This window comes from Mesoplodon densirostris, chromosome 18 (assembly GCF_025265405.1).
Source record: "Mesoplodon densirostris isolate mMesDen1 chromosome 18, mMesDen1 primary haplotype, whole genome shotgun sequence".
NCBI lineage: Eukaryota > Metazoa > Chordata > Mammalia > Artiodactyla > Ziphiidae > Mesoplodon > Mesoplodon densirostris.
This window is the reverse complement of record NC_082678.1, coordinates 7,966,889-7,989,882: the sequence shown is the minus strand read 5'-3', so window position 1 is coordinate 7,989,882 and position 22,994 is coordinate 7,966,889. Positions and strand designations below refer to the sequence as shown.

Genomic DNA, 22,994 nt, shown 5'->3' with positions numbered 1-22,994 from the left:
TGTGATGAGAAAAGCACCTTACCTCTGAGGTCTTCCCCAGTCTAATCATGGAGGCACACCAGACAAATTCCCATAGAGGGACATCCGACAACGTGCCGGACCTGCGCTCCTCGAAGCTGTCAAGGTCATTAAGAAAGAAGGAGAGTTGGAGAAACTACCACAGCCAAGAAGAACCTAAAGGGACATGATGACTAAATGTAACGTGAGATCCTGGAAGAGAAAAAGGACATCAGGGGGAAACTGAGAAATGTGAATAAAGTATGGAATTCAGTTAATAGTAATGTACCAATACTGGTTATTTAGCTGCAACAAATCTACCACACTGATGTAAGATGGCAGCAATAGGGGAGACTGGGTGTGGGGTATATGAGAACTCCCTGTAACACCTTTGCAATAATTCTATAAATCTAAAACTGTCTACAAGAAAAAGTTTATGGTAAAAAAAAAAGCAGAGAGAGAGAAAACGAGTGGCTTGGCTCTGCCCTGGCCAAGGTACCACCGGCAGGGCCGACCGAACAAGGAGCGGCGAGGCTGGAAACGAGAGGGAGGTGGGTGAAGCAGGCGGCTGCTTTATTTCAGAATAAGGCACCTCAGCCATACTCCTGCCCCCGCTCCTGGGAGCCCTGGGCACAGGCGAGCTGGCCAGCTACAGGCCTCAAGAGACGAAGCAGAGGGAAGTCTTGAGCGTTCCTTCCTTGTCCAGAGGGACAGGTCGCCACTGCTGTGGTGCGGCTCCTCTTAGCTCCTCAGCTGCCCGCGGACTAGGGAGTAAAGGGACCAGGCCCAGCATCCTCTAAATTCAAGCTGAAGTGGGAGAATGGCACACCTTCCCTGTTGGAGGAGGAGAAGGAATATGCACCCGAGGGCTTGGAGGACAGTAGAGCTGGAGAGTTGATCCTGGGCAGAGTTCCGGTTGCCAAAGGAAGACCCAAAGTGACGGCACTGCAGAATCCGAGGGATGAGGGTGTTCTCAGGGTAAGTGTCCAGGGTGGGAGCAGCAAGAGAAGTCCCGGAACTTTGTTTTCCAATTGTGTTGGTCTTCCTCTCTCCCCGGACGTGATCAGACACAACCAGAGCTTTGCCTGGGTGCTGAGAGGCTGCCGGCTCATGGTGGGTGCCCTGCCTTGGGGAAGTCCCAACTGCTGGTGCCACGGAAGAAGTCCTCAGGGAGCTCGCTCAGGAGTCCATCTAGGTCATCTGCGGAGGGGGAAAGAGAGGGCAGGGAGACTTAGTGATAATATTAGGGCTCCACGTGACTCAGAGCCAGGGCTCCCGCCCCTCGGGAGGGCTGTCAGGAAGGTGGCTCGCCCGGCCGCCAGCTCCCACACTGACCGGCCTGAGGCCGGCCCGCCTTCCACCTCCCCTCTGCCCCCCACATACCCACACACAACAAAGGCAGAGGCAAACGCCCGGGCCACTTTGCTAAGCAAGAGGCTCCCCAGGGCCTTCCTGGCTCCTCTTTCCATCCAGAGGTACAGGGCCCGAGCAGAAAGGCTTCAGAGGTCCCCTAGTGCAACCTCTGCGCTGGACAGAGGGAGAAAGAAGGCCAGAAGAGTCATTACATGTGTTCAGAATCACACAGTTCATTAACCTGGTTTCTCATAGGCAGAGTGGGAGACATCATCGTCCCCTCCCCCAAAGTGCCTTGTGGGCAGAGGGGACAAAAGTAACTGTCCCCGACTACAGTTCTTGGATGGGGTGCTTCTGTCTGAGAACTTGGAAACAGAGCTGACCTCAGTAAGCCCTACTGCTCCTCTGACTGCTAACAAGGGCAGCTAACACGTGCCGGGGCGTGCTGGGTGCCAGCACAGGGCTGCACACGTTATACTCATCACTTTATTTCGGGCTCACCGGGCCCCTTTCGAGGGCATCTCGTGGTAGGTCGTGTTATAATCCCCACTTTACCCGAGAGAACAGGGTTTAAAGAGGTCAACTACTTCCCCAAGTAGCATCCCTTTGACACCAGAGCCACAGCTTCCAACTAGAAAACGCCCGCTGAATGGACGGGATCAGGCAGCCCTAGAGTCAGTCAGGCTGGAAACGATACCTGCAGAGGCCAGCTCCCAGTCTGGCACAGAGCAGTCGATACACACTGCTGCTGGAAGGACAGACGTCAGTTTGGGGGCATTCAGATTCAATTAGGGAGACCAGCACTGCACTCAGGGAAGCAGGACTGGAATTGGATTCTAACGAAAAAAGCTGCCTCTCACTAGCTACACTGTGACCGGCGGAAGAAACACTAGGTTAAATGGAGTGAGCCAGCCAGCGTGACCCTAGGAAAATGGGAATCATAGAAGGAATCCGCATTTGTGTCTCCTAGCGCTGCCCGGCCACCACCAGCAGCTGCCTGCCTGGCAGGTCTGTCCCTACAGTGGAGATACGACACCAACCACACCTTCTACAGGCAACTCGCCTCACTCTTATACTATGACCGCCAGCAACCTTCTGATGATAGTTCGGCTTGTCATCAAGCTGACTTACAAGGAGACAGTGCAAGATTCTAGAGAAGATTCCAGCATACAGGGTAGATGCTATTTCATACAATATAAAGAAATGGGCTTTGTGGTTTATCCATTGGTCTACTGTGAATTTGGTTAACATTGAGACACGTATTCATAATCCCACGAACTTTGGGGCCAAACAGGGTTGAATTTATGGAATCAAAGAGCTAAGGACCAGACCTGGACTGTGTTTAGCTTCACCTGGGTAAGGCTCCCTCCAGAGGAACAAGTTGGCCCTGCCCTAAAAGGTCTGTATTTGGGCCTCTCAGGTCTGTATCCTGGTCCCACCCTAACCACATGGATGTCTGACCCCTCAGCACCACCTGGAGGGCCTTGGAGCTTAGTCACTATGGGGAACTCTGCCTCTGAGGTCTGGCCATCAGCCCACAGAAGACTCAAGGATGGTGCCAGTCTATGTCCCCCTGTGGCTAACAGCACATGGCCTGGAAACTGGGGAGCTTCGGTTCACATTCTTTGTGTTAATTAGTTTGTGGCCTGCAGCCTTGCCAGAGAACACACCACATTTGATTTCTGTTAAGATTCTGTAAGATCCAAAGATTCACAGGAGGAGGAACAAGATGCAGCCAGAACAATCTGGCTGAGCTATTCAAGAGGGAACAGAAGGAGAACCTCTTTTGCTCCTGGGTGGGCTGACGGCCTTACCTGCTTCTGGGAGTTCTTTCTCAGGTGATGCCCCTGCCTCTGGGTTCTGTGCTATTCGGAGGCCTTTCCCAGGCTTCTCGGGCTCATGCTGGAGGCTTTCATGGACGCTTCCTGGATCCTGGGGACAGAGGACCTGGTCACCAACACCTGTGCCCCTGACATCCCTCTGGACAGTTCTGCCCAAACAACCTCAAAGGAACAGGTGGGGGCTCAGGAAAGACAGGAGAGAGGAACGTGGCAGCGGCCAGTCACCCAGGCCCATGCTGTGGGGAGGGGGCAGAAACGCCAAACACGCCAAACAGCAGACAGTTAAAAAAATAAAAGAGAAACAGAAAACTTTGGGCTGATTTTCTTTTCTAATTCTGCTGGTATCTGATGTTTTAGGGAATCTCTATAACTGGAGCAGAGAGTGAAGGCGCCATTCAGAATTATGCTGAGGAGTTAGCCTGGAATTAAAAATGAGCTGTTAACAATCCCCAAACTAGCTAATATATGAACAGGTAATTAAAATTAGTAATTAAAGCTGTTAACCATGGTTAGCCCTAGGGAATGGAAGTGGAGAAGGGTCAGTTTCATATTGCTTTATTCTGTACTATTTCAATTTTTTTCAACAAGTATGGATGACTTGAAAAAAAATTTTTTTTTTTTTTTTGGCTGCACCTTGCAGCGAGCAGGATCTTAGTTCCGTGACCAGGGATCGAACTCATGCTCCCTGCAGTGGAAGCACAGAGTCCTAACCACTGGACCACCAGGGAATACCTGGGGTGACTTGAAATTTAAAAGGAAATCAAGATGGGACTTCGCTGGTGGCACAGTGGTTAAGAATCCACCTGCCAATGCAGGGGACACTGGTTCGAGCCCTGGTCGGGGAAGATCCCACATGCCGGGAGCAACTAAGCCCGTGTGCCACAACTACTGAGCCTGCGAGCCACAACTACTGAGCCTACGCGCTGCAACTACTGAAGCCCGTGCGCCCTAGAGCCCGCGCTCCGCAACTAGAAGCCACTGCAATGAGAAGCCTGCGCACTGCAGTGAAGAGTAGTCCCCGCTCGCCGCAACTAGAGAAAGCCACGTGCAGCAACGAAGATCCAACACAGCCAAAAAAATAATTAAAAAAAAAAAAGGAAATCAAGATGCTTTTTTTAGAAGTGGGGTGATATTGAGAGAATGAAGAAGGTTAGGGAGAAAGATGAGAAGCAGCAAGTTAGAACTAAACGTGTAACTTGACTAGATGTCATCGAGTCTAACCCACTCATTTTATAGACAAAGCAACAGCAGGGGAGGGGACAGGACTTGCCCAAGGTCGTGTTACAAATTTCCAGCAGAGCAGGGCCATGACCTAGGTCTCCTGACCCCCAGGCCAGGTCATGACGACAACCCAGGATCCCAGGAAGGTGGGGGTGGCCACAGACGGGACACTGTGTGCCAAGTCAAGGCCGGGCCCTGCACACTCACCCTGGAGTGGAGCTGCCTGGGACCCAGCCTCCCTTGGTTCCCAAAGGAGTTCTGGGCCGGCGCCCCCTCACCTAGCAGAGGTGGGAACCAGGAGGGAAGATGCAGAGCAAGTTCTGGCTCACCTGAGACCACCTGTAGCTGGCTGCTCTCTGCACTGCCACCTGCAGCAAATCCAGCCCTCAGCCACTCACTGAGGGCCCCACCCCATCGTGGACCCTCAACTCGGTTAGTTCTCAAGTGACTCCCATGCTCTCCGACGTTCAGGTCTGCCATCAGACACTCAGGGATCCACCCAGAAGCCAGCTGCTCCTCTAGGTCCTGTTACTGTGCCATCTGGCAGGTGGCTGGACCAGGGACAGGAGGAGATGGCCCTGTCCCCAAAGGGCATCTTTTCACCTCAGGGCAACTGTCCACTTCACATCCCTGCTCCCCAGGATAGAGGAGGGGAAGAGATCAGAAGACCCAGGCGGAAAGCGGCTCTACCCATCCCCACTCCATCTTGCTCCTCTTACCTTGGGGAAGGGCTGAGATGGCTTGAGGAAGTTCCCATCCCCAGAATCTGGGCTATAAACGTGGACCAGGTTGTTGGGCGTCACGTTGAGGTAGTGATTTCGGAGGGAAGGAGAGAACACTCCGATCTGGAGTAGAGAAAGGGGGGGAAGGTGTCCGGTGTCCTGACAGAGCGCCAGGTGCTGCCGGACGGCCACCCAGTCCCGCCCGCCTCACCCTTGCTAGCCTCTGCACCAGGGTCACAGAAATCACTCCTGCCGCAGCCCTGCTGCCAGAGTAGAACCGCGTACCCCATCCTCGGCCCCTCACAGCACGACCCCCACACCCATCTGCCCCCTGAAGGATGGCAGTCAGGCCTTTACTCGGCTCCAGTGAGCCAGGGTCTTCCACTAGGGCAGCCACTCTCTGCCTGGGCCCTGGGAGGACAGGGAGCCAGAGACACAACCCCCGGCCTTTCTCCAGGGCAGGAGGCGGGAGAGCAGGTCCCCACCTGGAGCTCCCGTACCTGCTTTAGCAGCAGCACTGAGCCAGGCTTCAGCTCATTCTGGCGTGTCTCCAGCAGCAACCTGTGCACCGTGCCCTGCATCTCTCCTGCAAACACCACACCGCCCGTCAGTATCAGGGTCAAGGGCAGCACAGCGACTGGTTTGGGCCCTGGCTGGGAAGGGGGTTGTAGACTGCCTCAATTTTCCTAACTGCAAATGGAGAGGGTGGCTCCTCCTCACCTCCTGACCTCAATGCGGCCACTCGTCAGACACTCCCAGGACTTAACTCCTCACCCGTGGGGTCCTTGAAAACCGCACTGGCGTCCACTGTGCTCCGAGTCAGGGACTTGATCATCACTGCCATGTTGGGGACTTTGTTCCTGGGCAGCTGCTTCAGGGCTGCCTGGTTACAAGGAGAGGCATTTGCTGAGCCAGCCACGTCCCACCTGTAAGGCTCCCAAGTGTGCCAGGGCCACGCAGGGAGTGGGCGCAGACCACTGGTGTGGTGATGATCTTCCTTTTCAGAGGGCACAGGGGCAGCCTAAAGGGCTCATCCCACCTCCCTCTGGCAGACCCGAAGCTGGCGGGCCTTTCGTTCGTCTCCCCTGCCTCCTTTCTTTTGTGTGTTTATGTGTATGTATTCATATAGAGCTCCGTCACACAGGCCACAGGCAGGAATACGTCAGCACATGGACTAACATGAGTCTGCACGTGACCTTTGACCTCTGGGGAGCTCTACGGGTAGCAGTGTGTTTACCTTACCCCATTCAGGGCCCAGATGTGCAGAGACATGCCCATAACCCACCTCCACCTATGCCAGATACTGTGAAAAGGCAGGTGAGTGGAAGATACGACCAAAGGGGCTTCGTGTTGCCACTCAGAGACAGGCCTGGGGTAGCAGGGAGCAAACAGAGAGCCCCTTTCCTAAGGTGGAGCAGGGCAGGAGGTTGGTGAAAGGGATAAAAATGGTCTTCCCTTTGGGTCTCAGCACCCAGGACCCTTACCTTCCGCAGCACCATGATGATGCTGTAGGTACAGAGGAAACAGGTAGGGTCTCTCTCATCCAGGCCCAGAGCCGATTTCATGGTCAGCCAGGGCCCTCGTCCAAAGTCCTCCTCCACCGATGCCTGGGAACTAGTAACAATCTGGCACAACAGAGCACAGGGGGAGCCTGAATTAACGGGTCCGCTTTGCTCGAGGCCTTGACTGAGCTGGGATGGAGGGGTGGGAGAGCAAGGGCGAATTCCCTGCAGCACGGTGGCCACACTCTCTCCCTTTATGTATCTCCAAGTTCAGAAAATGGTGTGTGAAACCTTGTGGCATATCACATCTTCCACAGAGAAGCAATACCAAAGGTACACTAACAAAGGTACTTTCACTGAGGTATTTGTTTACTTTAAATCAGGCCCTGATTTTAATTCCATTAATGCAAAAGGCTATCTTGGGCTTCCCTGGTGGCGCAGTGGTTGAGAGTCCGCCTGCCGATGCAGGGGACACGGGTTCGTGCCCCTATCCCGGAAGATCCCACATGCCGCGGAGCGGCTGGGCCCGCGAGCCATGGCCGCGGAGCCTGTGTGTCCGGAGCCTGTGCTCCGCAACGGGAGAGGCCACAGCAGTGAGAGGCCCGCGTACAGCAAAAAAAAAAAAAAAAAAGGCTATCTATGCTTGTCTCTTACAATGGACTTGCAAAGTCTTAGGGCTAGGGAGCCCCCACATACATCTATAGGCTTCCAGGCAATTTTGAAACCAATTATATTTTATTTGGGGTGCCTCTGGCTTTAACTATTCACCTTCTTATATTAAAAAATGCTTTGAATCCAGGTGAGTATTTATTGCTTTGGAGCTGAAATGGACTGGTGGATCTGCAGAGCTACAGCAAAGAGAAAAACTTCTAGAGAGAATTAAAAGCAAAAGTGGGTCTGGGAGCGGAGCAGGCCAACCAGAATCCCAGGGAGGAGGGAGGCTGGGTCTCACCCACCAAGAGGGAACCCACCAGAGGCAAGATGAAGCCAGATCCTTCCCAGCTTGATTCCCAGAAACCTGAAAGGCAGGGTTCCTGAGATACAATTTCGACAGCTATTACACTCTCCTCCTCTGAGGGAAGATGGAGTTAGCTGGGCCTTTCTTTCTTAGCTGGGAAAGAAAGCTGGGCTCATGGTATCGGTACACACCCCTCTGGCATCAGGATAGGCTTCACCTTATGCCAGGAAAATTGCCACCTCCCCATATGCCCTGTGGTGTGTGACCCCAGGGAACAGGCCGAGCAGCACAGACTCTGATTCTCAGCTACTGAAACATGTAGGGATGTCCCTCACTCTTAAATGATCCCCAGGAAGTTAACATTTGCATGGAATTAGTTACCTCTGCCCGGAATTTAGCCAGAGCACCATGAGTCGGAGTCTGGGGCGTGGAAACCATGATGTCGTCCAGATTTTTCCCACTGTGCTACAAGGGGAGAGAGGAGGAGAAGGCAAGAGCAAGCTCAGCAGCTGTTATTTACAAGTACAGCTTCTTGTCTGGGTTACATAATGAGTTCAGGAAACTATCAGGGACAATTAACACATAGTACATCTCTCCTAACGAAGTCTCAGGAGCCTAGTTGGCAGCTCAAAAAAGATGCTTTGGGGATCGTTTTGGGAGTGTGAGGAAGCTAGAGCTGGCCCAGGAACAAACCCCAGGGCTTCCTGAAGGGGGCGATGACGAATAGAGAGGCCTGAGATGAGTAAAAGGCAGCTTTCCCCAAACCCCTGCTCAGGGACCTCATCCTTCCCTACAGAGATCCATCCCAGGAGGAATGTACATGATCTCCTTGGATTTCTCTTAAAAGTGCCAGGGAAGAGCAAGTTAACAGGTAGGAATCGTTTCAAACACCCTTCAAATGTGAGGAAAGGGGGTAACCTATCACAACCAGACCAGATCCTCAGAGTCCAATTATCTGGGATCTGATCCAAGAGTAGTTTGATGGACCCTGTCTCTCCACTGCTGCCGAAATCTACACAGGCAGCTCAGCCCCAACTCCCCCACGTTGACCCCACACCAGCTATGAGTGATTCTGTGGATCTCCCAGAGCATCTGTGCCTTTGCACACGCTCTCCCGTCTTTCCACTGCTGAAATGTCCTCCAGGACACAGCCTTCCGACACACCCTCCGTAAACCTCCTACTCATCCCTCCAGAGCCCACGCAGCAAGCCCAAGGAGCCTAGAGTCTCCCCAGCACCCAGGGAATGACCTCTACTCTCCCTGTGCCTTTTATGTGTAATCGTTTGTGTCTGCTTCTTCCACTCTCCTGGGAGCTCCTTAGGACGGGAATTATTTCTATGTTAATCTCTGTATTCTCAGGTCCAAGCAAAATGCCCAACACATACCAGTCCTTAGCAAATATAAATGAATGAATCTTCCTGCCCTGGTGCTAGGAAACAGTAGATGTTCAACGAATGTATGGAAATTGTGACATTCTCAAGCCTTAAGCATCTCACACGTGGGTTTTCGAGCATTCAATTCTTCCCACTTCTTCTGACTTCCTCCACAGCTTTGGAAACGCTCCCTCTCTGCACTTCCTTCCTCTCCTTCCTGGGGGGCGTGAAGATCCTCTGGGACTCTGCTGCTCTCCTGGGCCCACAGCAGCCTGGGGAGCTCCGGCTCTGGCCAGAGAGAAGCTGTCACTCACCTGGTGAGGCAGGAGCCCAGCTGGGCCGGGGAAGCGGCGCGTTTTGGCACGGGTGGAGGTGCAAGTGGGCTGCTGGGGTGTCCGGTTGGCAGCAGTGACGAGCCGCACCAGGTGGTTCGTGACGATGGGCGTCTGCAGAGCGGCTTGAGGGACTGGGGAAGGACGGGGGCCCTTCAGGGTGCTGACAGGAGACTCAACAGAAGATGCTGGAGCTCGGGGCTGGAAAGGCCCCCGAGGAAATAATCCAGAGATAGTCCTCAAGGGAGTAGCACAGCTTGAGTTGGGAGTTCGTGGTGTAAGAAAATGAGGTTTGCCAGCTAAGCAGGCATTTGGAGACTGGAATGGCTGACCAGGGAAATGATTTTGAGGGCTGCTCTGAATGAGCCTGCCAGCAGCTTGGAGAGGCTGGGGTGCTTGAGGAGGGGGACCACCGGGAGAGACTTCCCAATGGGGCTGCTGACCGCGAACCATTGAAGCAGTTGGGACAGGAAGGTTACCCGTGGCACCAGGCCTCAAGTGGGACTGTGGAGTCCCACAGCGGACAACAGGATCCTGGGGCACATCCCGGGCTGACAGGACACCAGTTATGTGGGTTGCAGGCATGGGCCCCTTTGGGCAAGGTCTGCTCAGATCAGCTGCCCGGGCCTTTTTAGCCAATGTTGAGTCCTCCCGCCGCCAGGTGGGCAGGATTCCTGTGGCCTCACCGCTAACTCCAAGTTCCAGTTCCATGACGGGGCCCTCCAGCTCCATGCTTGCCAGGACCTTATCAAATTCATCTTGTTCAGGCCCCTCAAAGCCACCAATCACCTGCTGTTTGCTCTTGAAGGTGAGTTGGGGGTGGGAGACTGAGGACTGGGGTCTCACTGGGGTCTCACTGAGCGCTTCTGTCAGTGTCACTCTTCCCCGATTGCCAGTCCAGCTGCTGGATGTTGAGACAGGCCTTAGGGGAGCTGTTCCTGTGGAAGGTGGACCTCCAACGGCCCTGGGCATGCTGGAGGTAGAAAGGCGGAGTCCCAGGGCTGGCAGGCCCGCAGCCTCTGAAGGAGCAGTGGGGCATGGCAGTAGCTGGGCCTCCTGTGGCCGGGAAGAGACAGGTCTCAGGCACCCAGCATTTACAGGCCGTGAGCCAGCAAACTGGTTCTCTGCATCCTCCACAGCCGACAAGAAATCCTACAAAGAAGCAGAGACAGCGGGTCTTGGCATCTGGAAATCAAGAAACACTCTGCTTTTACTGTTTCGGGCAAGTGGTGTGTCTGTGTGTGCAGATACTCGCAAACAAGAAACCAAAGTGTGAAACGCAGTGGTGGACTCTCTCACCACCTTTGACCTTGCCCAGGAGCCCATAACGAGGCTTCTACCAGACGCATTCTAAGGCTAAGTCTTCAGGTAGCTTCTCTCTTTCTTCAGTGTCAGGTGGGGGGTGGGGAGGGGTGGTGGCCGCAGTTGGGGGAGCAGTAGGAGAAGCAAAGGAACCAGGTCACCCAGGAGTCAAACAAATCATCCAAGGTCACACACACATCTCAAGGAAACTAGCTTTGTGGTGTCGAGCCTGTGCACCAGGCATCTAACCATCTGGTCCTGCTGCCTGTCCTCCACCCACTCCTCACCCCCACCACACACACACACACACACACACACACACACACACACACACATGCACGCACACACACACGCACATGCACATGCTTAGTCTTCAGTAAGCCAGAGAGTCCTTGGAGCCTGCAAAATAGACAGAAGTTAAATATAGCTTTTCAGGCAAGGTAAATTAAGTATGGATTCCGGTTGGGAAGCAAGGTGAGATTGACACCTTCAAGAGCAACAGACCTACTCCGAAGGTGTCAGAACTGCTGATTTAACTGACAGGAAGGCCCCCTCCATCCCCACCCCCCGCTGCTGCACTGGACTGTCCAGGCTAGAGAAAGGATCTTTCTTGCTTCGTGTATTATCAGGAGAGTAGCATACTCTTAACAGGACTACTTTAGGACTTAGTAATAATAATATTGTAATTACAGCAGCAATAAAATCCTGATGACCCTGGGAGTTGATGGAGCCCTTTTCCGCTGAAGAGCTCACTCTCAGACATGATGTCATCTGTCTTGGGAAGGGGGAAAGGGACTGGTCATGGAACAGAAACTTGAGCTGTCAGAGTTCTTCACTCTTAATTCCATTACTAGCCTAGCAGTCCTACCATGACCTGGTAAGACCCAGGAGGGTCATTTTTTTCAGCCCGTAATTACACATCTCCAAAGCTGAAAGACAAAGACAAGGACGCATATCTCCTTGACAAAGCTGGCAGTTTTGAATTATTTGTAAAAACAAAAATCAAGTCCCCAAGTGATAACAAAGCACCTAACATTTGAAAAACCTCACCGGGTGCCAGGTACCATGTAAACATTTTACCGGAATTCTCTCCATGAGTTCTCATGATGACCCTATGAATAGGTACTATTATTGTCCCTGTTTTATGGATACAGAAACGGAGACTCAGAGAGGTTAAGTAACTTCACAGAACCAGGACTGGAACCCATAAGTGCCTTTGTCACTATGTCTTGGGGCCTCAATGAATGAGACAAGCCAGAGATGGAATTTTAAGAGGTCTGAGGAAGGTCTGTTTTTCCCTTCAAACCTCGGGTTCCAAAAGCCTCAAAGGAAGGGAAGCGTGGGACTGTGGCTGCCAGAAGGGTCCCTGGTGCAGCATTCACCATCTCACTAGGCACCAGTTAGGCAGCCGGACAAATTCTAAACGTGATTTTTAAAGCAAATCACTGGGAGACAAAAAAGTGGATTTGAATGGCTTGTCATCAATAAACTAGAGCAACTCTATTCTATAAATGTAGTTTAATAGCTTCCATGTACATTAGACTGGAGTCAGGAGGCCAACCTGGCTGTTGGTGTTGTATTCTTATTTATTTATTTATTTATTTATTTATTTGGCCGGGTTCAGTCTTCGTTGCTGCACACGGGCTTTCTCTGGTTGCATTGAGCAGGGGCTACTCTTCGTTGCAGTGCGTGGGCTTCTCATTGCAGTGGTTTCTCTTGTTGCGGAGCTCGGGCTTTAGGCACATGAGCTTCAGTATTTGTGGCACGCAGGCTCAGCAGTTGTGGCTCGTGGGCTCCGGAGAGCAGGCTCAGTAGTTGTGGCGCACGGGCTTAGTTGCTCTGTGGCATGTGGGATCTTCCTGGACCAGGGATGGAACCCGTGTCCCCTGCATTGGCAGGTGGGTTCTTTTTTTTTTTTTTTTTTTTTTAATTTATTTATTTATTTATTTATTTTTGGCTGTGCTAGGTCTTTGTTTCTGTGCGAGGGCTTTCTCTAGTTGTGACAAGCGGGGGCCACTCTTCATCGCGGTGCGCGGGCCTCTCACTGTCACGGCCTCTCTTGCTGCGGAGCACAGGCTCCAGACGCGCAGGCTCAGTAGTTGTGGCTCACGGGCCCAGTTGCTCCGTGGCATGTGGGATCTTCCCAGACCAGGGCTCGAACCCGTTTGCCCTGCATTGGCAGGCCGATTCTCAACCACTGCGCCACCAGGGAAGCCCCCGGCAGGTGGGTTCTTAACCACTGCACCCCCAGGGAAGTCCCTGGTGCTGTATTCTTAAGCAATTTAATTTACCTTTTGGAGATTTACTCACTTAAATCCTGTTTCTTTCTGAAAAGGATTTGAGATAGCAATTTTGGGCCTCCTAGATGAAACTATATCTGTTAGATCTGAGTGGGAAGACAGCTGTGCAGATCACTACTTCAGTGGTCGCTGGCTGCACCCAGAGATTAGAAAGACCCCTGCCTGGGCCCATTCCCAGAAATTCTGATGTAACTGGTGTGTGGTAGGGCCTCGGCAGAGGTGATTCTAACATGCCAGCTTCAGATCTAGTCTAACGTGTCATCTTCTGAGGAGAGAGGAGGAAGGGAAGAATGTTTATGGCAGAAGAACAGCCATCATGTCATAGGAGAGAAAATGGAAGGCCACAGAATGCAGTACTTTGCCCTGGCTCAGGTAGCCAGGTGGTGACCCCGAGCCTCCTGTTGTCCAGTAACTGTGCTGTCTCTGACTCTCCCTAAACTTTCTTCCCACATCAAGTACGTCATCGTGGGGCTTCCCTGGTGGCTCAGTGGTTAAGAATCCACCTGCCAATGCAGGGGACACGGGTTCAAGCCCTGGTCCAGGAAGATCCCACATGCCGCGGAGCAACGAAGCCCGTGCGCCACAACTACTGAGCCTGCGCTCTAGAGCCCGCGAGCCACCACTACTGAGCCCGCGTGCCACAGCTACTGCAGCCCGCATGCCTAGAGCCTGTGCTCCACAACAAGAGAAGCCACCACAATGAGAAGCCCACACACCCCAACAAAGAGCAGCCCCCGTTCGCTGCAACTAGAGAAAGCCCGCCTGCAGCAACAAAGACCCAACGCAGCCAAAAAATAAATGAATAAATAAACAAATTTATAATTAAAAAAAGTATGTCATCGTGAAGGTGAATCCAATCATCCACGTGACACAGCTTCCAGGCAAGGGCCCTTATAATTTAAAGGTATGACAATTAAGCAGCTCATCTTTCTGGTTTTTCATTTGTTTCTAAGACAGTTAAGTGGGTTGTTTACATTTCTCATTATTTCTCAGCCTCTCACAGACAAAAAAAGATATACATGCCAAGTAAAAGGAAACTTGGGTTCTGGGCCTGGGTGTTTACATCTTAAGACCTTCTCTGCCATCTCTGTTCACCAACACTTCCTTACCTCATCTTCAAACTCCTCTTCCACAGCAAACAGCTTCTGCAGACTGCATGCCTGAAAGGAAAACAAAGCAGTTGAGGTTGGAGGAGAAATACCGTTTGCAAGTACCTTCTGTCCTCTCTCTGCTTTTTCCCAATTCTAACAAGACCATCAGGTTTACTGTTTTCTGTTTGTTTTTCTGCTAGTGTTGGGGGGAGGAATAAGGGATGAGGAGAGAAGAGATGGGATTTACTTAAAGACTTAGATGACTTAGAATCCTTTCTTGTAAAATAATTCACTCAGGTCCATTTGCACTAATCTTTTTTTTTTTTTTTTTTTGCCTGTGTTAGGTCTTCATTGCTGTGCACAGGCTTTCTCCAGTTGCGGCGAGCAGGGGCTACTCTTCGTTGCAGTGCGCGGGTTTCTCATTGTGGTGGCTTCTCTTGTTGTGGAGCATGGGCTCCAGGCACGCGGGCTTCAGTAGTTGTGGCACGTGGGCTCAGTATTTGTGGCACACGGGCTTAGTTGCTCCGCGGCACGTGAGATCTTACCAGACCAGGGCTCGAACCTGTGTCCCCTGCATTGGCAGGCGGATTCCTAACCACTGCACCATCAGGGAAGCCCTGCGTAATCTTGTAATAAGAGGGAGGAAGCAAAGAGAAGACTGCCCACGGGAGCCTGGTCATTCTTTAGACCCAGCACTGTGCAGTGGGCCTAAGGATTTTGCAACATCCCAAAGGTTTGGCGTTTGGAAACTTTGTCAAACATAAGGGACACTCCCATAAATCCAAGCATGCCCAGCCTAGTGGCCTTGATTCTGAAAGTCAAGCCAGTGGTTTTTATCTAATCCAACACCCAAAAGCTAGGGTCCCAGGAGGGTGGGGTGCCTCCCAGTCCACAGTTCAGTTCCTTCTTTCTGGGCAGCAGGGCTGCTGTGGTCAACATTAAAAGTGTGCCACTCTGGGCTTCCCTGGTGGCGCAGTGGTTGGGAGTCCGCCTGCCGATGCAGGGGGCGCAGGTTCGTGCCCTGGTACGGGAGGATCCCACATGCCGCGGAGCGGCTGGACCCGTGGGCCATGGCCACTGGGCCTGCGCATCCGGAGCCTGTGCTCCGCAGAGGGAGAGGCCACGGCGGTGAGAGGCCTGCGTACCGCAAAAAAAAAAAAACACAACAAAGTGTGTCACTCCTAGAGTCAAGGGCTGTGCCTAAACTCAGACGCCAGAGCAGCAAGAGCTATAGTTAGGGAGACCTATCCCGGAATGTCAAGGATCAGGCTGGAAGGGTTAGGGGGAGGAGGCCCCAAGAAGCGTGACGTTTGAGCACACCGGTTAGGATGAACAGGAGTCCTCCAAGATGAAGTGGGGGCTTCCCTGGTGGCGCAGTGGTTAAGAATCCGCCTGCCAATGCAGGGGACACGGGTTCGAGCCCTGGTCCGGGAAGATGCCACATGCTGCGGAGCAACTACTGAAGCCTGCGCACCTAGAGCGCGTGCTCAACAAGAGAAGCCACCGCAATGAGAAGCCTGCTCACCGCAACATAGAGTAGCCCCCGCTGGATGCAACTAGAGATAAGCCCGCGCAGCAATGAAGACCGAACACAGCCAAAAATAAATAAATAAATAAATATTTTTTTAAAAAAAGGAAGGCAAGAGGCAGGAAACTGAGGCCCAGAGGGAGGTGAGTGGAGAGACCTTCCCTGGGGGTCCGGGCGTGTCCATGTCGAGTCCTGACTAGGGCCCAGGCCTCCCGACCCCACCAAGCTCTCCCCTAAACCCTAACCCGGCCCTGCAGCTCGCACGGGGGAGGGGCTGGAACCCGGAAGGCAGGTCCTAGCGGCCTGGAGACCGGGCGGCCGGGTGGTCCCATGCAGGGCATTACCATGGCGACGGCCGGTAGTCTCCCGACTCTAGGGGTCACCGGGGCCAAGGTGGCAGTGTCAGAGTCCGGGCGACAGAGTCTCTGGTGCGAGCTCGGAGAGAGGCGTCTTTGCAACCCAGATGGCGGCCGAAGGTGGGTGGTCGGGAAGCTGACCGCTGGCGTCCTAGGCCGCTTTCGAAGCCGCCGCCACTCAGCGTCTCCGCCCTCTTAAAGGGGCAGGTCTATTTCTATCCCGCCGACACAAAGGCCCTTCACCGCAGTCTTCCGCCCCGGCCTTAAAGGGAAACGGATGAGCTCTCGGTCGCCCCCCTGCGGCCCCTAGGGCCCAATCCGCTTGTTCAATGCGCTCTCAGGTGAGAGCAAGGTTGGGAATTTGGGGCCCATTGCATCCCATCCTGCCCACCCTCCTCTCTTGTGTTAAGCATACTAGGGACTGAGTACTACAGCGTGACTCTCATTCACACCAGAATCTACCCTGTTGGTTTGTCTGTCTGTTCATCTCTCCATCCGTCCATCCATCTATTCTTGCCACGCGTATATTAAGCAAGGTATTCTCCGTCGGGCTCTTTTCATCCTTCATGTTTCAGCTTAGATCTCAGATCTTCCTTGTCACCTTATCTCTCAAGTAACATCCCTCCCCCCATCACAACGCTTAATTTCCTTCGTTGCATTTTTCATTATTTATAATTGTCATGGTTTACATCTTTTAAAAAATATTTATTTATTTATTTATTTATTTATTTATTTATTTTTGCGGTACTTGGGCCTCTCACTGCTGTGGTCTCTCCCGTTGCGGAGCACAGGCTCCGGACGCACAGGCTCAGCGGCCATGGCTCAAGGGCCCAGCCGCTCCGCGGTATGTGGGATCTTCCTGGACCGGGGAACGAACCCGCATCCCCTGCATCGGCAGGTGGACTCTCAACCACTGCGCCACCAGGGAAGCCCCAAAATACTTATTTATTCATTTTTGGCTGCACTGGGTCTTAGTTGCGGCACCCCGGATCTTTCGTTGTGGTGCAATGGGCTCTTCATTGCGTCGCACGGGCTTCTCTCTCTAGTTGTGGCGCAGGCTCAGTAGTTGCCGTGCACAAGCTTAGTTGCCCCGCGGCATGTGGGATCTTAATTCCCCAACTAGGGATAGAACCGGCATCCCGTGCATTGCAGGGCAGATTCTTAACCACTGGACCACCAGGGAAGTCCCATGATTTACATCTTTACTGTCTGTCTTCCTCACTAGAATATGAGCTCCATGAGGGTAGGGACCTTGTCTGGCTTGTTCAACTTTGTATCCCAGCACTTAGAACAATGACCCATAGAGTTATTGAATGAATGACACAGTGACTACTATTTAACAGGCACAGTGCTTGACACTGGAGATAAAGAAATGAATGACTGCTTGTGCTCTCAAGTTCATGAACAAGTCAGGGAGGGAATTCCCTGGTGGTCCAGTGGTTAGGACTATGTGCTTTCACTGCCGTGGGCATGGGTTCAGTCCCTGGTTCAGGAGCTAAGATCCCACAAGCCGTGCTGTGGCCAAAAAATATATAAAATAAATACATAAAATATGAACAAGTCAGGGAGATACAGATCAAAAGATAGAGTCCAGGAGAGCTGTGCAGACAGATGGGCAGGGGCCCAGAGATCTGGGAAGGCCAGCTCTTATCACTAAAGCCTACTGTGGTTACTGATTCAGCCCAACCTCAGTTTCCCTTTTTGCTTGTCACAGGAGAGGTAGTCAAAGACACAAGGGTTGCATAGTTTTGAGGACTCAAAAGGCAGGAGGAAGGTAGCTGACTTGAGTTCTTAACAATCTGATCTGAACCAGCCATGGATCTTCCCTAGGGTATCCTGCTTGGTCTGGCCTGATCTCTGGGCAGCCTATGGCTTCCATCATTACTCCGTGTGGACCAACTAACCTGTCATATGTCAGAATGGAGGCCAGAATGGTGATGAGAGCGGAAACCTGGACCTCTAATTCTCATTCAAGTTAGGAATTCCTTCAAGGTCTCTGTGCTTCTGAGCTAGAGGACAAAACCCCAACCCTCCCATTTACAGACCCCCTCTCCTCCCAGGAATCCCAGGCACAGCTCACCCTGTGCCCAACTTTCGATAGTCCTAGAGACCCAGTTACAGAGCTCCCTGTGGATCTGGGCTCTGTCAGCTCCAGTTGAAGGGACACCACAGAGCCCAAAAAGCCAAAAGGAATAATATCAACTCCTACTCACACCGTAATTTCCATCTTCCAATTTTATTTTATTTATTTATTTATTTTAATTAATTTATTTTTGGCTGCGTTGGGTCTTCGTTGCTGCCCGCGGGCTTTCTCTAGCTGTGGCGAGCGGGGGCTACTCTTCGTTGCGGTGTGCGGGCTTCTCATTGCAGTGGCTTCTCTTGTTGTGGAGCATGGGGTCTAGGCGTGTGGGCTTCAGTAGTCGTGGCATGTGGGCTCAGTAGTGGTGGCTCGTGGGCTCTAGAGTGCAGGCTCAGTAGTTGTGGCACACGGGCTTAGTTGCTCCGCAGCATGTAGGATCTTCCTGGACCAGGGCTGGAACCCGTGTCCCCTGCATTGGCAGGCGGATTCTTAACCACTGCTCCATCAGGGAAGCCCCTGATTTTATTTTTATTTATTTGTTTGGCTGCACTGGATCTTAGTTGCAGCATGCGGGATCTTTGCTGCAGCATGTGCAATCTTTTGTTGCCGCGCAGGGGCTTCTCTCTAGTTGTGACCCACAGGCTCTAGAGCACACGGGCTCAGTAGTTGCCGTGCGTGGGCCAAGTTGCCCTGAGGCATGTGGGATCTTATTTCCCCGACCAGAGATGGACCCGCATCCCCTGCACTGGAAGGCGGATTCTTTACCACTGGACCACCAGGGAAGTCCCCACTATGTTGTTTTGCCTTTTAGAATTCCAACGAACTAGGTTCTTAACCTGGGGATTCAGGGAATATGAATCCCTTATAATTGCCCAAAACATCATGTGCCTATGCACATATGCCTTGTTCTGAAAGAAAATCATGGCTTTTATTACATTTTCATGGGTGAGAGGGCTTTGCTTTGCACTGTCTCAGGACCAGGATACACCCTAACCCCTCATCTCCCTCCATCCCTTATCTTGTCTGGATGCCTTACACTCTACATCAGACCTCACCATCTCCTGCCTGGACTATCGCCATAGCCTCCTGCATGGTCTCCCTAGTCCAAGCTCTCCTCCTTTCTGCCCACTCTTTGAACATGCAAATGGCATACTATTTTTCCACCGTAAAAATTCTTCAATCCCTCCCAGTCACCTGAGGATGACATATAAAACCCCCAGGGACTGCAATGCCCTGGCATCTGATTCCCTGCCCTATCTCATCTCTCAACCAATATCCCAATCAATACCAATCCCTCTCCACCCCACTCATTCTTCATGCCTCATGTCACATGCTGCCTCCCCCAAGAAGCCTTCCTTTTTTTTTTCAAAATTTATTTATTTATTTATTTATTTTTGGCTGCATTGGGTCTTCGTTGCTGCATACAGGCTTTCTCTAGTTGCGGCGAGCGGGGGCTCCTCTTCGTTGCAGTGCATGGGCTTCTCACTGCAGTGTTTTCTCTTGTTGTGGAGCACGGGCTCTAGGTGCACAGGTTTCAGTAGTTGTGGTGCATGGGCTTAGTTGCTCCACGGCATGTGGGATCTTCCCAGACCAGGGCTTGAACCCGCATCCCCTGCATTGGCAGGTGGATTCTTAACCACTGCGCCACCAGGGAAGCCCAAGAAGCCTTCCTTGACTGCCCCAGGCAGACCCAGGTTTCCTTCTTGGTTCTCTGCACTTGGGCGCTACCTCCATGATAGCTTAGGTCCCTTGTATGCCCTGTATTGCCTTCAAGTTTCCCTGACACATCCCTGCTGGCCTTTGAACTCTTTCAGGGCAATTGACCAGAGGGTTTCACTTTTGTGAGCCAGCACTGGGCACAGGACCAGGCACACAGAAGACATTCAGTAAGCGTTTGTTGAATGACCTAATGCCCTTTGTCAGAAGGGAGTGCAAAGGAGTCTAGGTAACTCCATGCTCATTTCCCTGTATAGTACCTGTACTTATTGGAAGAGGAGCCTCAGCTTCTTAGACACAAGAGAGAGAACACCTGTATTTGTGTGTGTGTGGTGTGGTGTGTGTGTATGTGTGTGTGTGTGTATGTGTGTGTGTGTTTGGAGACAGCATGCCGCACTGCCTTTGGAGTTAGGCAAATGTTGGTTCATATTTGACCCTGCTGCTAACTGGCTGTGTGACCTTGACTAAGTTGCTTTCCCTCTCTGAACCTTAGTTGTCCCCTCTATGAAAATGGAATAATGCATCTTCCTCACAGGGTTGCTGTGAGATTAAAGGAATTAATGCATTGAAATGGCTAACTCCATGCCTGGCACATTGGCAGGGGCTAAACAATGTGGGTTCCCTTCCCCCCTTACTTGAGTTTGCAAACCTGTGCTGAGATTTGTTATGGGGACCACATGGCTTGAGTTTGTATCTATTTCAGCATATTTGCAAATGCATTTCTTCCTAATTTGTATTTTGATCATATGAACAGTTGTATGCAATTCAGGGTGATGATGTGTGCTTATGTGTTTACGTTTGTCTTGGTATGGACAGTGGCATACACTGGAAGTGTGTACACACACTGAGAGCTTTGCGTGGCTGTGTTGGTGGGTGGGTGTTGCATGTTGAATGAGTGTGTGGAATGTGTGTGGAATTAAGTGTGTGTTGTGTGCTACCTACGAGGGTGGGGGTCTGAGTGTATGGGAGTGGGGGAAGGGCTGGTCTGTTTGTGTGGCATTATGTGTGTGAAGGCTGTGTAGACCAGCACTGTCGCATAGAACTTTCTGCCTTGTCCAATAGAGTAGCTATTAATAAAAGCACATGTGGCTATTGAACACTTAAAGTGTGGCTGGTGAGACTGAGGAACTGAAGCTTTAATTGGATTTAATTTTAATTAATTTAAATGTAAATAGTCACAGGTAGACTATTGACAGAAACCTCAAACTTATTCTCCAATGACCAAGTGATGTGCTTCCCCCTCCCTCTTATCATGGAAACCCATGCATCGCGTCCCGACCCCAGCAGGGAAATAGACCCGCTGGAGCCCCGCCCGCGCGTGTATGCGCGTGTGCGCGCGTGTGAGACGTACAGAGGGGGCTGCTACCGCCTCCCCCCAGCCAGCTCCCCCTTCCACCCCCCGCAAGTCCCCAGGCGAGCAGTGAATCAGCCTGACAATGAGGTGAGTCATTCATGAACTGCTCTGGCCGACCCAGCAGGCGGGAAGCTAACGTCAGCCAGCCTCCCAGTCCTACCCCCCAACCCCCCGGTGGGATCGCTCAACCCCACGCACTGCAGATGTTGAAGAGACTGACGCGGGCGGATCAAGGCACTAAAGCTCATCTCCTTGGCCCCTCCCTTTGGTTTGCAATCCATTCATCCTCCAGCCCCTTTCTCCCCTCCGGTGGCATGTGAATCATCACAAGATCCAGTCCAACACCCACCTCCCCCAAGCCTCTCGTGGACGGTCTTCTTCCAAGGTTGGGAGGAGGTGGGGGCAAGGAGGCTGGACACCTGGTGGGGCGCCAAGGTCTGGCTTTGGACGGGAGGCTGACACTCTCCGAACCGTGGGGGTGGGCGGGGCTCAGGGCAGGCTGCAGTCGGCTGGGTCTCTGCGAGCCGACATCCTGCTTGCCTGGAGCCTCAAGACCAACAGGGGTCAGCAGGGAAGGAGTTGGTGAAGCTTGCTGCCTGGAGCACCTGTGGCTGGTGGTGAGGAGGGGATGGGGCAGGGGCAGCAACATTCCTCTGGTTTCCAGGGAGGTCCCACATAGTGTCTCCCCAGTACCTGACAATCTTCAGAACCTGGTAGATTCTCTCATCTGCCCTCCTCTACCTGTTCCCCCAACCCCCAGCCTGAACCCCACCACCCGGCATCAATCAGTCTTCTTCTCTTGGGCTGAATGTCACCTGGGCTTGGACAACTTGGTCCCACGGTGGTGTCCCTTACAGGGTCGGAAATAAATCATCAAACACCTTAAAAATGTGTAGACCCTTTGACAAAACAGCTCTACCTCTAAGAATTTATCCTAAGAAAATAAAAACTGACGTGTGCAAGGATTTAGCTACAAGAAGGTGCATCACAGCATTATTTAAAATGGTGAAAAATTTGAAACAACCCAAATTTCCATCAAAAAAGGATTGAATAAAGAAACTGGTAAAACAACACAATGGAATGCTGTGCAACCTTTAAAAATGATGTTGCGGGGCTTCCCTGGTGGCGCAGTGGTTGAGAGTCCGCCTGCCGATGCAGGGGACATGGGTTCGTGCCCCGGTCCGGGAAGATCCCACATGCCGCGGAGCGGCTGGGCCTGTGAGCCATGGCCACTGAGCCTGCGCGTCCGGAGCCTATGCTCCGCAATGGGAGAGGCCACAACAGTGAGAGGCCCGCGTACCACAAAAAAAAAAAAAAAAAAAATGATGTTGTGGAAGAAGATTTGACGCCATGGGAATATTTTCATGATGTATTACATAAAAAAATTAGATAGTAAGATATTGTATATTGTGTGATATAATTTTTCTTTTTTTTTGAATTTATTTATTTACTTTATTTATTTATTTTTGGCTGCGTTGGCTCTTCGTTGCTGCGCGCAGGCTTTCTGTAGTTGCGGCGAGCAGGTTTCTCATTGTGGTGGCTTCTCTTGTTGCAGAGCACGGGCTTTAGGCGCGCGGGCTTCAGTAGTTGTGGCTCGCGGGCTCTAGAGGGCAGGCTCAGTAGTTGTGGCACACGGGCTTAGTTGCTTGGCGGCATATGGGATCTTCTCGAACTCATGTGCCCTACATTGGCAGGTGGATTCTTAACAACTGTGCCATCAGGGAAGCCCATTTCTTGAAAAAATATGAACATAGGAAAAAGATTAGAAAAGCATTTACCCAATTACTAATAATTGTTCTCAATGAATTATGCACTTAGGAGTGATTTTATTTTCTTCTTTGTACTTCTCTAATCTCCCTCTACATTAAGAGTTTGTGATTTTTGGGACCTCCCTGGCAGTCCCGTGGTTAAGACTCTGCACTTCCACTGCCGGGGGACATGGGTTCGATTCCTGGTCGGGGAACTAAG

The 22,994-nt window shown here is 52.0% G+C and overlaps 1 protein-coding gene across 2 annotated transcripts; it reads right to left on the bottom strand.

Moving 5' to 3' along the window:
* Positions 1-544: 544 nt before the first annotated feature.
* Positions 545-16,033, bottom strand: HROB (homologous recombination factor with OB-fold). Of its 2 annotated transcripts, XM_060081517.1 has the most exons (10): positions 15,865-16,033; positions 14,011-14,061; positions 9,282-10,451; positions 7,976-8,059; positions 6,619-6,759; positions 5,909-6,017; positions 5,635-5,720; positions 5,132-5,257; positions 3,165-3,282; positions 545-1,197 (listed from the first exon to the last, which is right to left on the bottom strand). In XM_060081517.1, the coding sequence occupies exons 1-10, from the start codon at positions 15,865-15,867 to the stop codon at positions 1,106-1,108; spliced, it is 1,980 nt and encodes a 659-aa protein (XP_059937500.1). In that variant the 5' UTR covers positions 15,868-16,033; the 3' UTR covers positions 545-1,105. The 2 variants fall into 2 exon arrangements, 1 of the variants encoding a protein (XP_059937500.1); XR_009530393.1 differs by lacking the exons at positions 545-1,197; positions 5,635-5,720 and having other exon boundaries at positions 3,196-3,282.
* Positions 16,034-22,994: the final 6,961 nt, after the last annotated feature.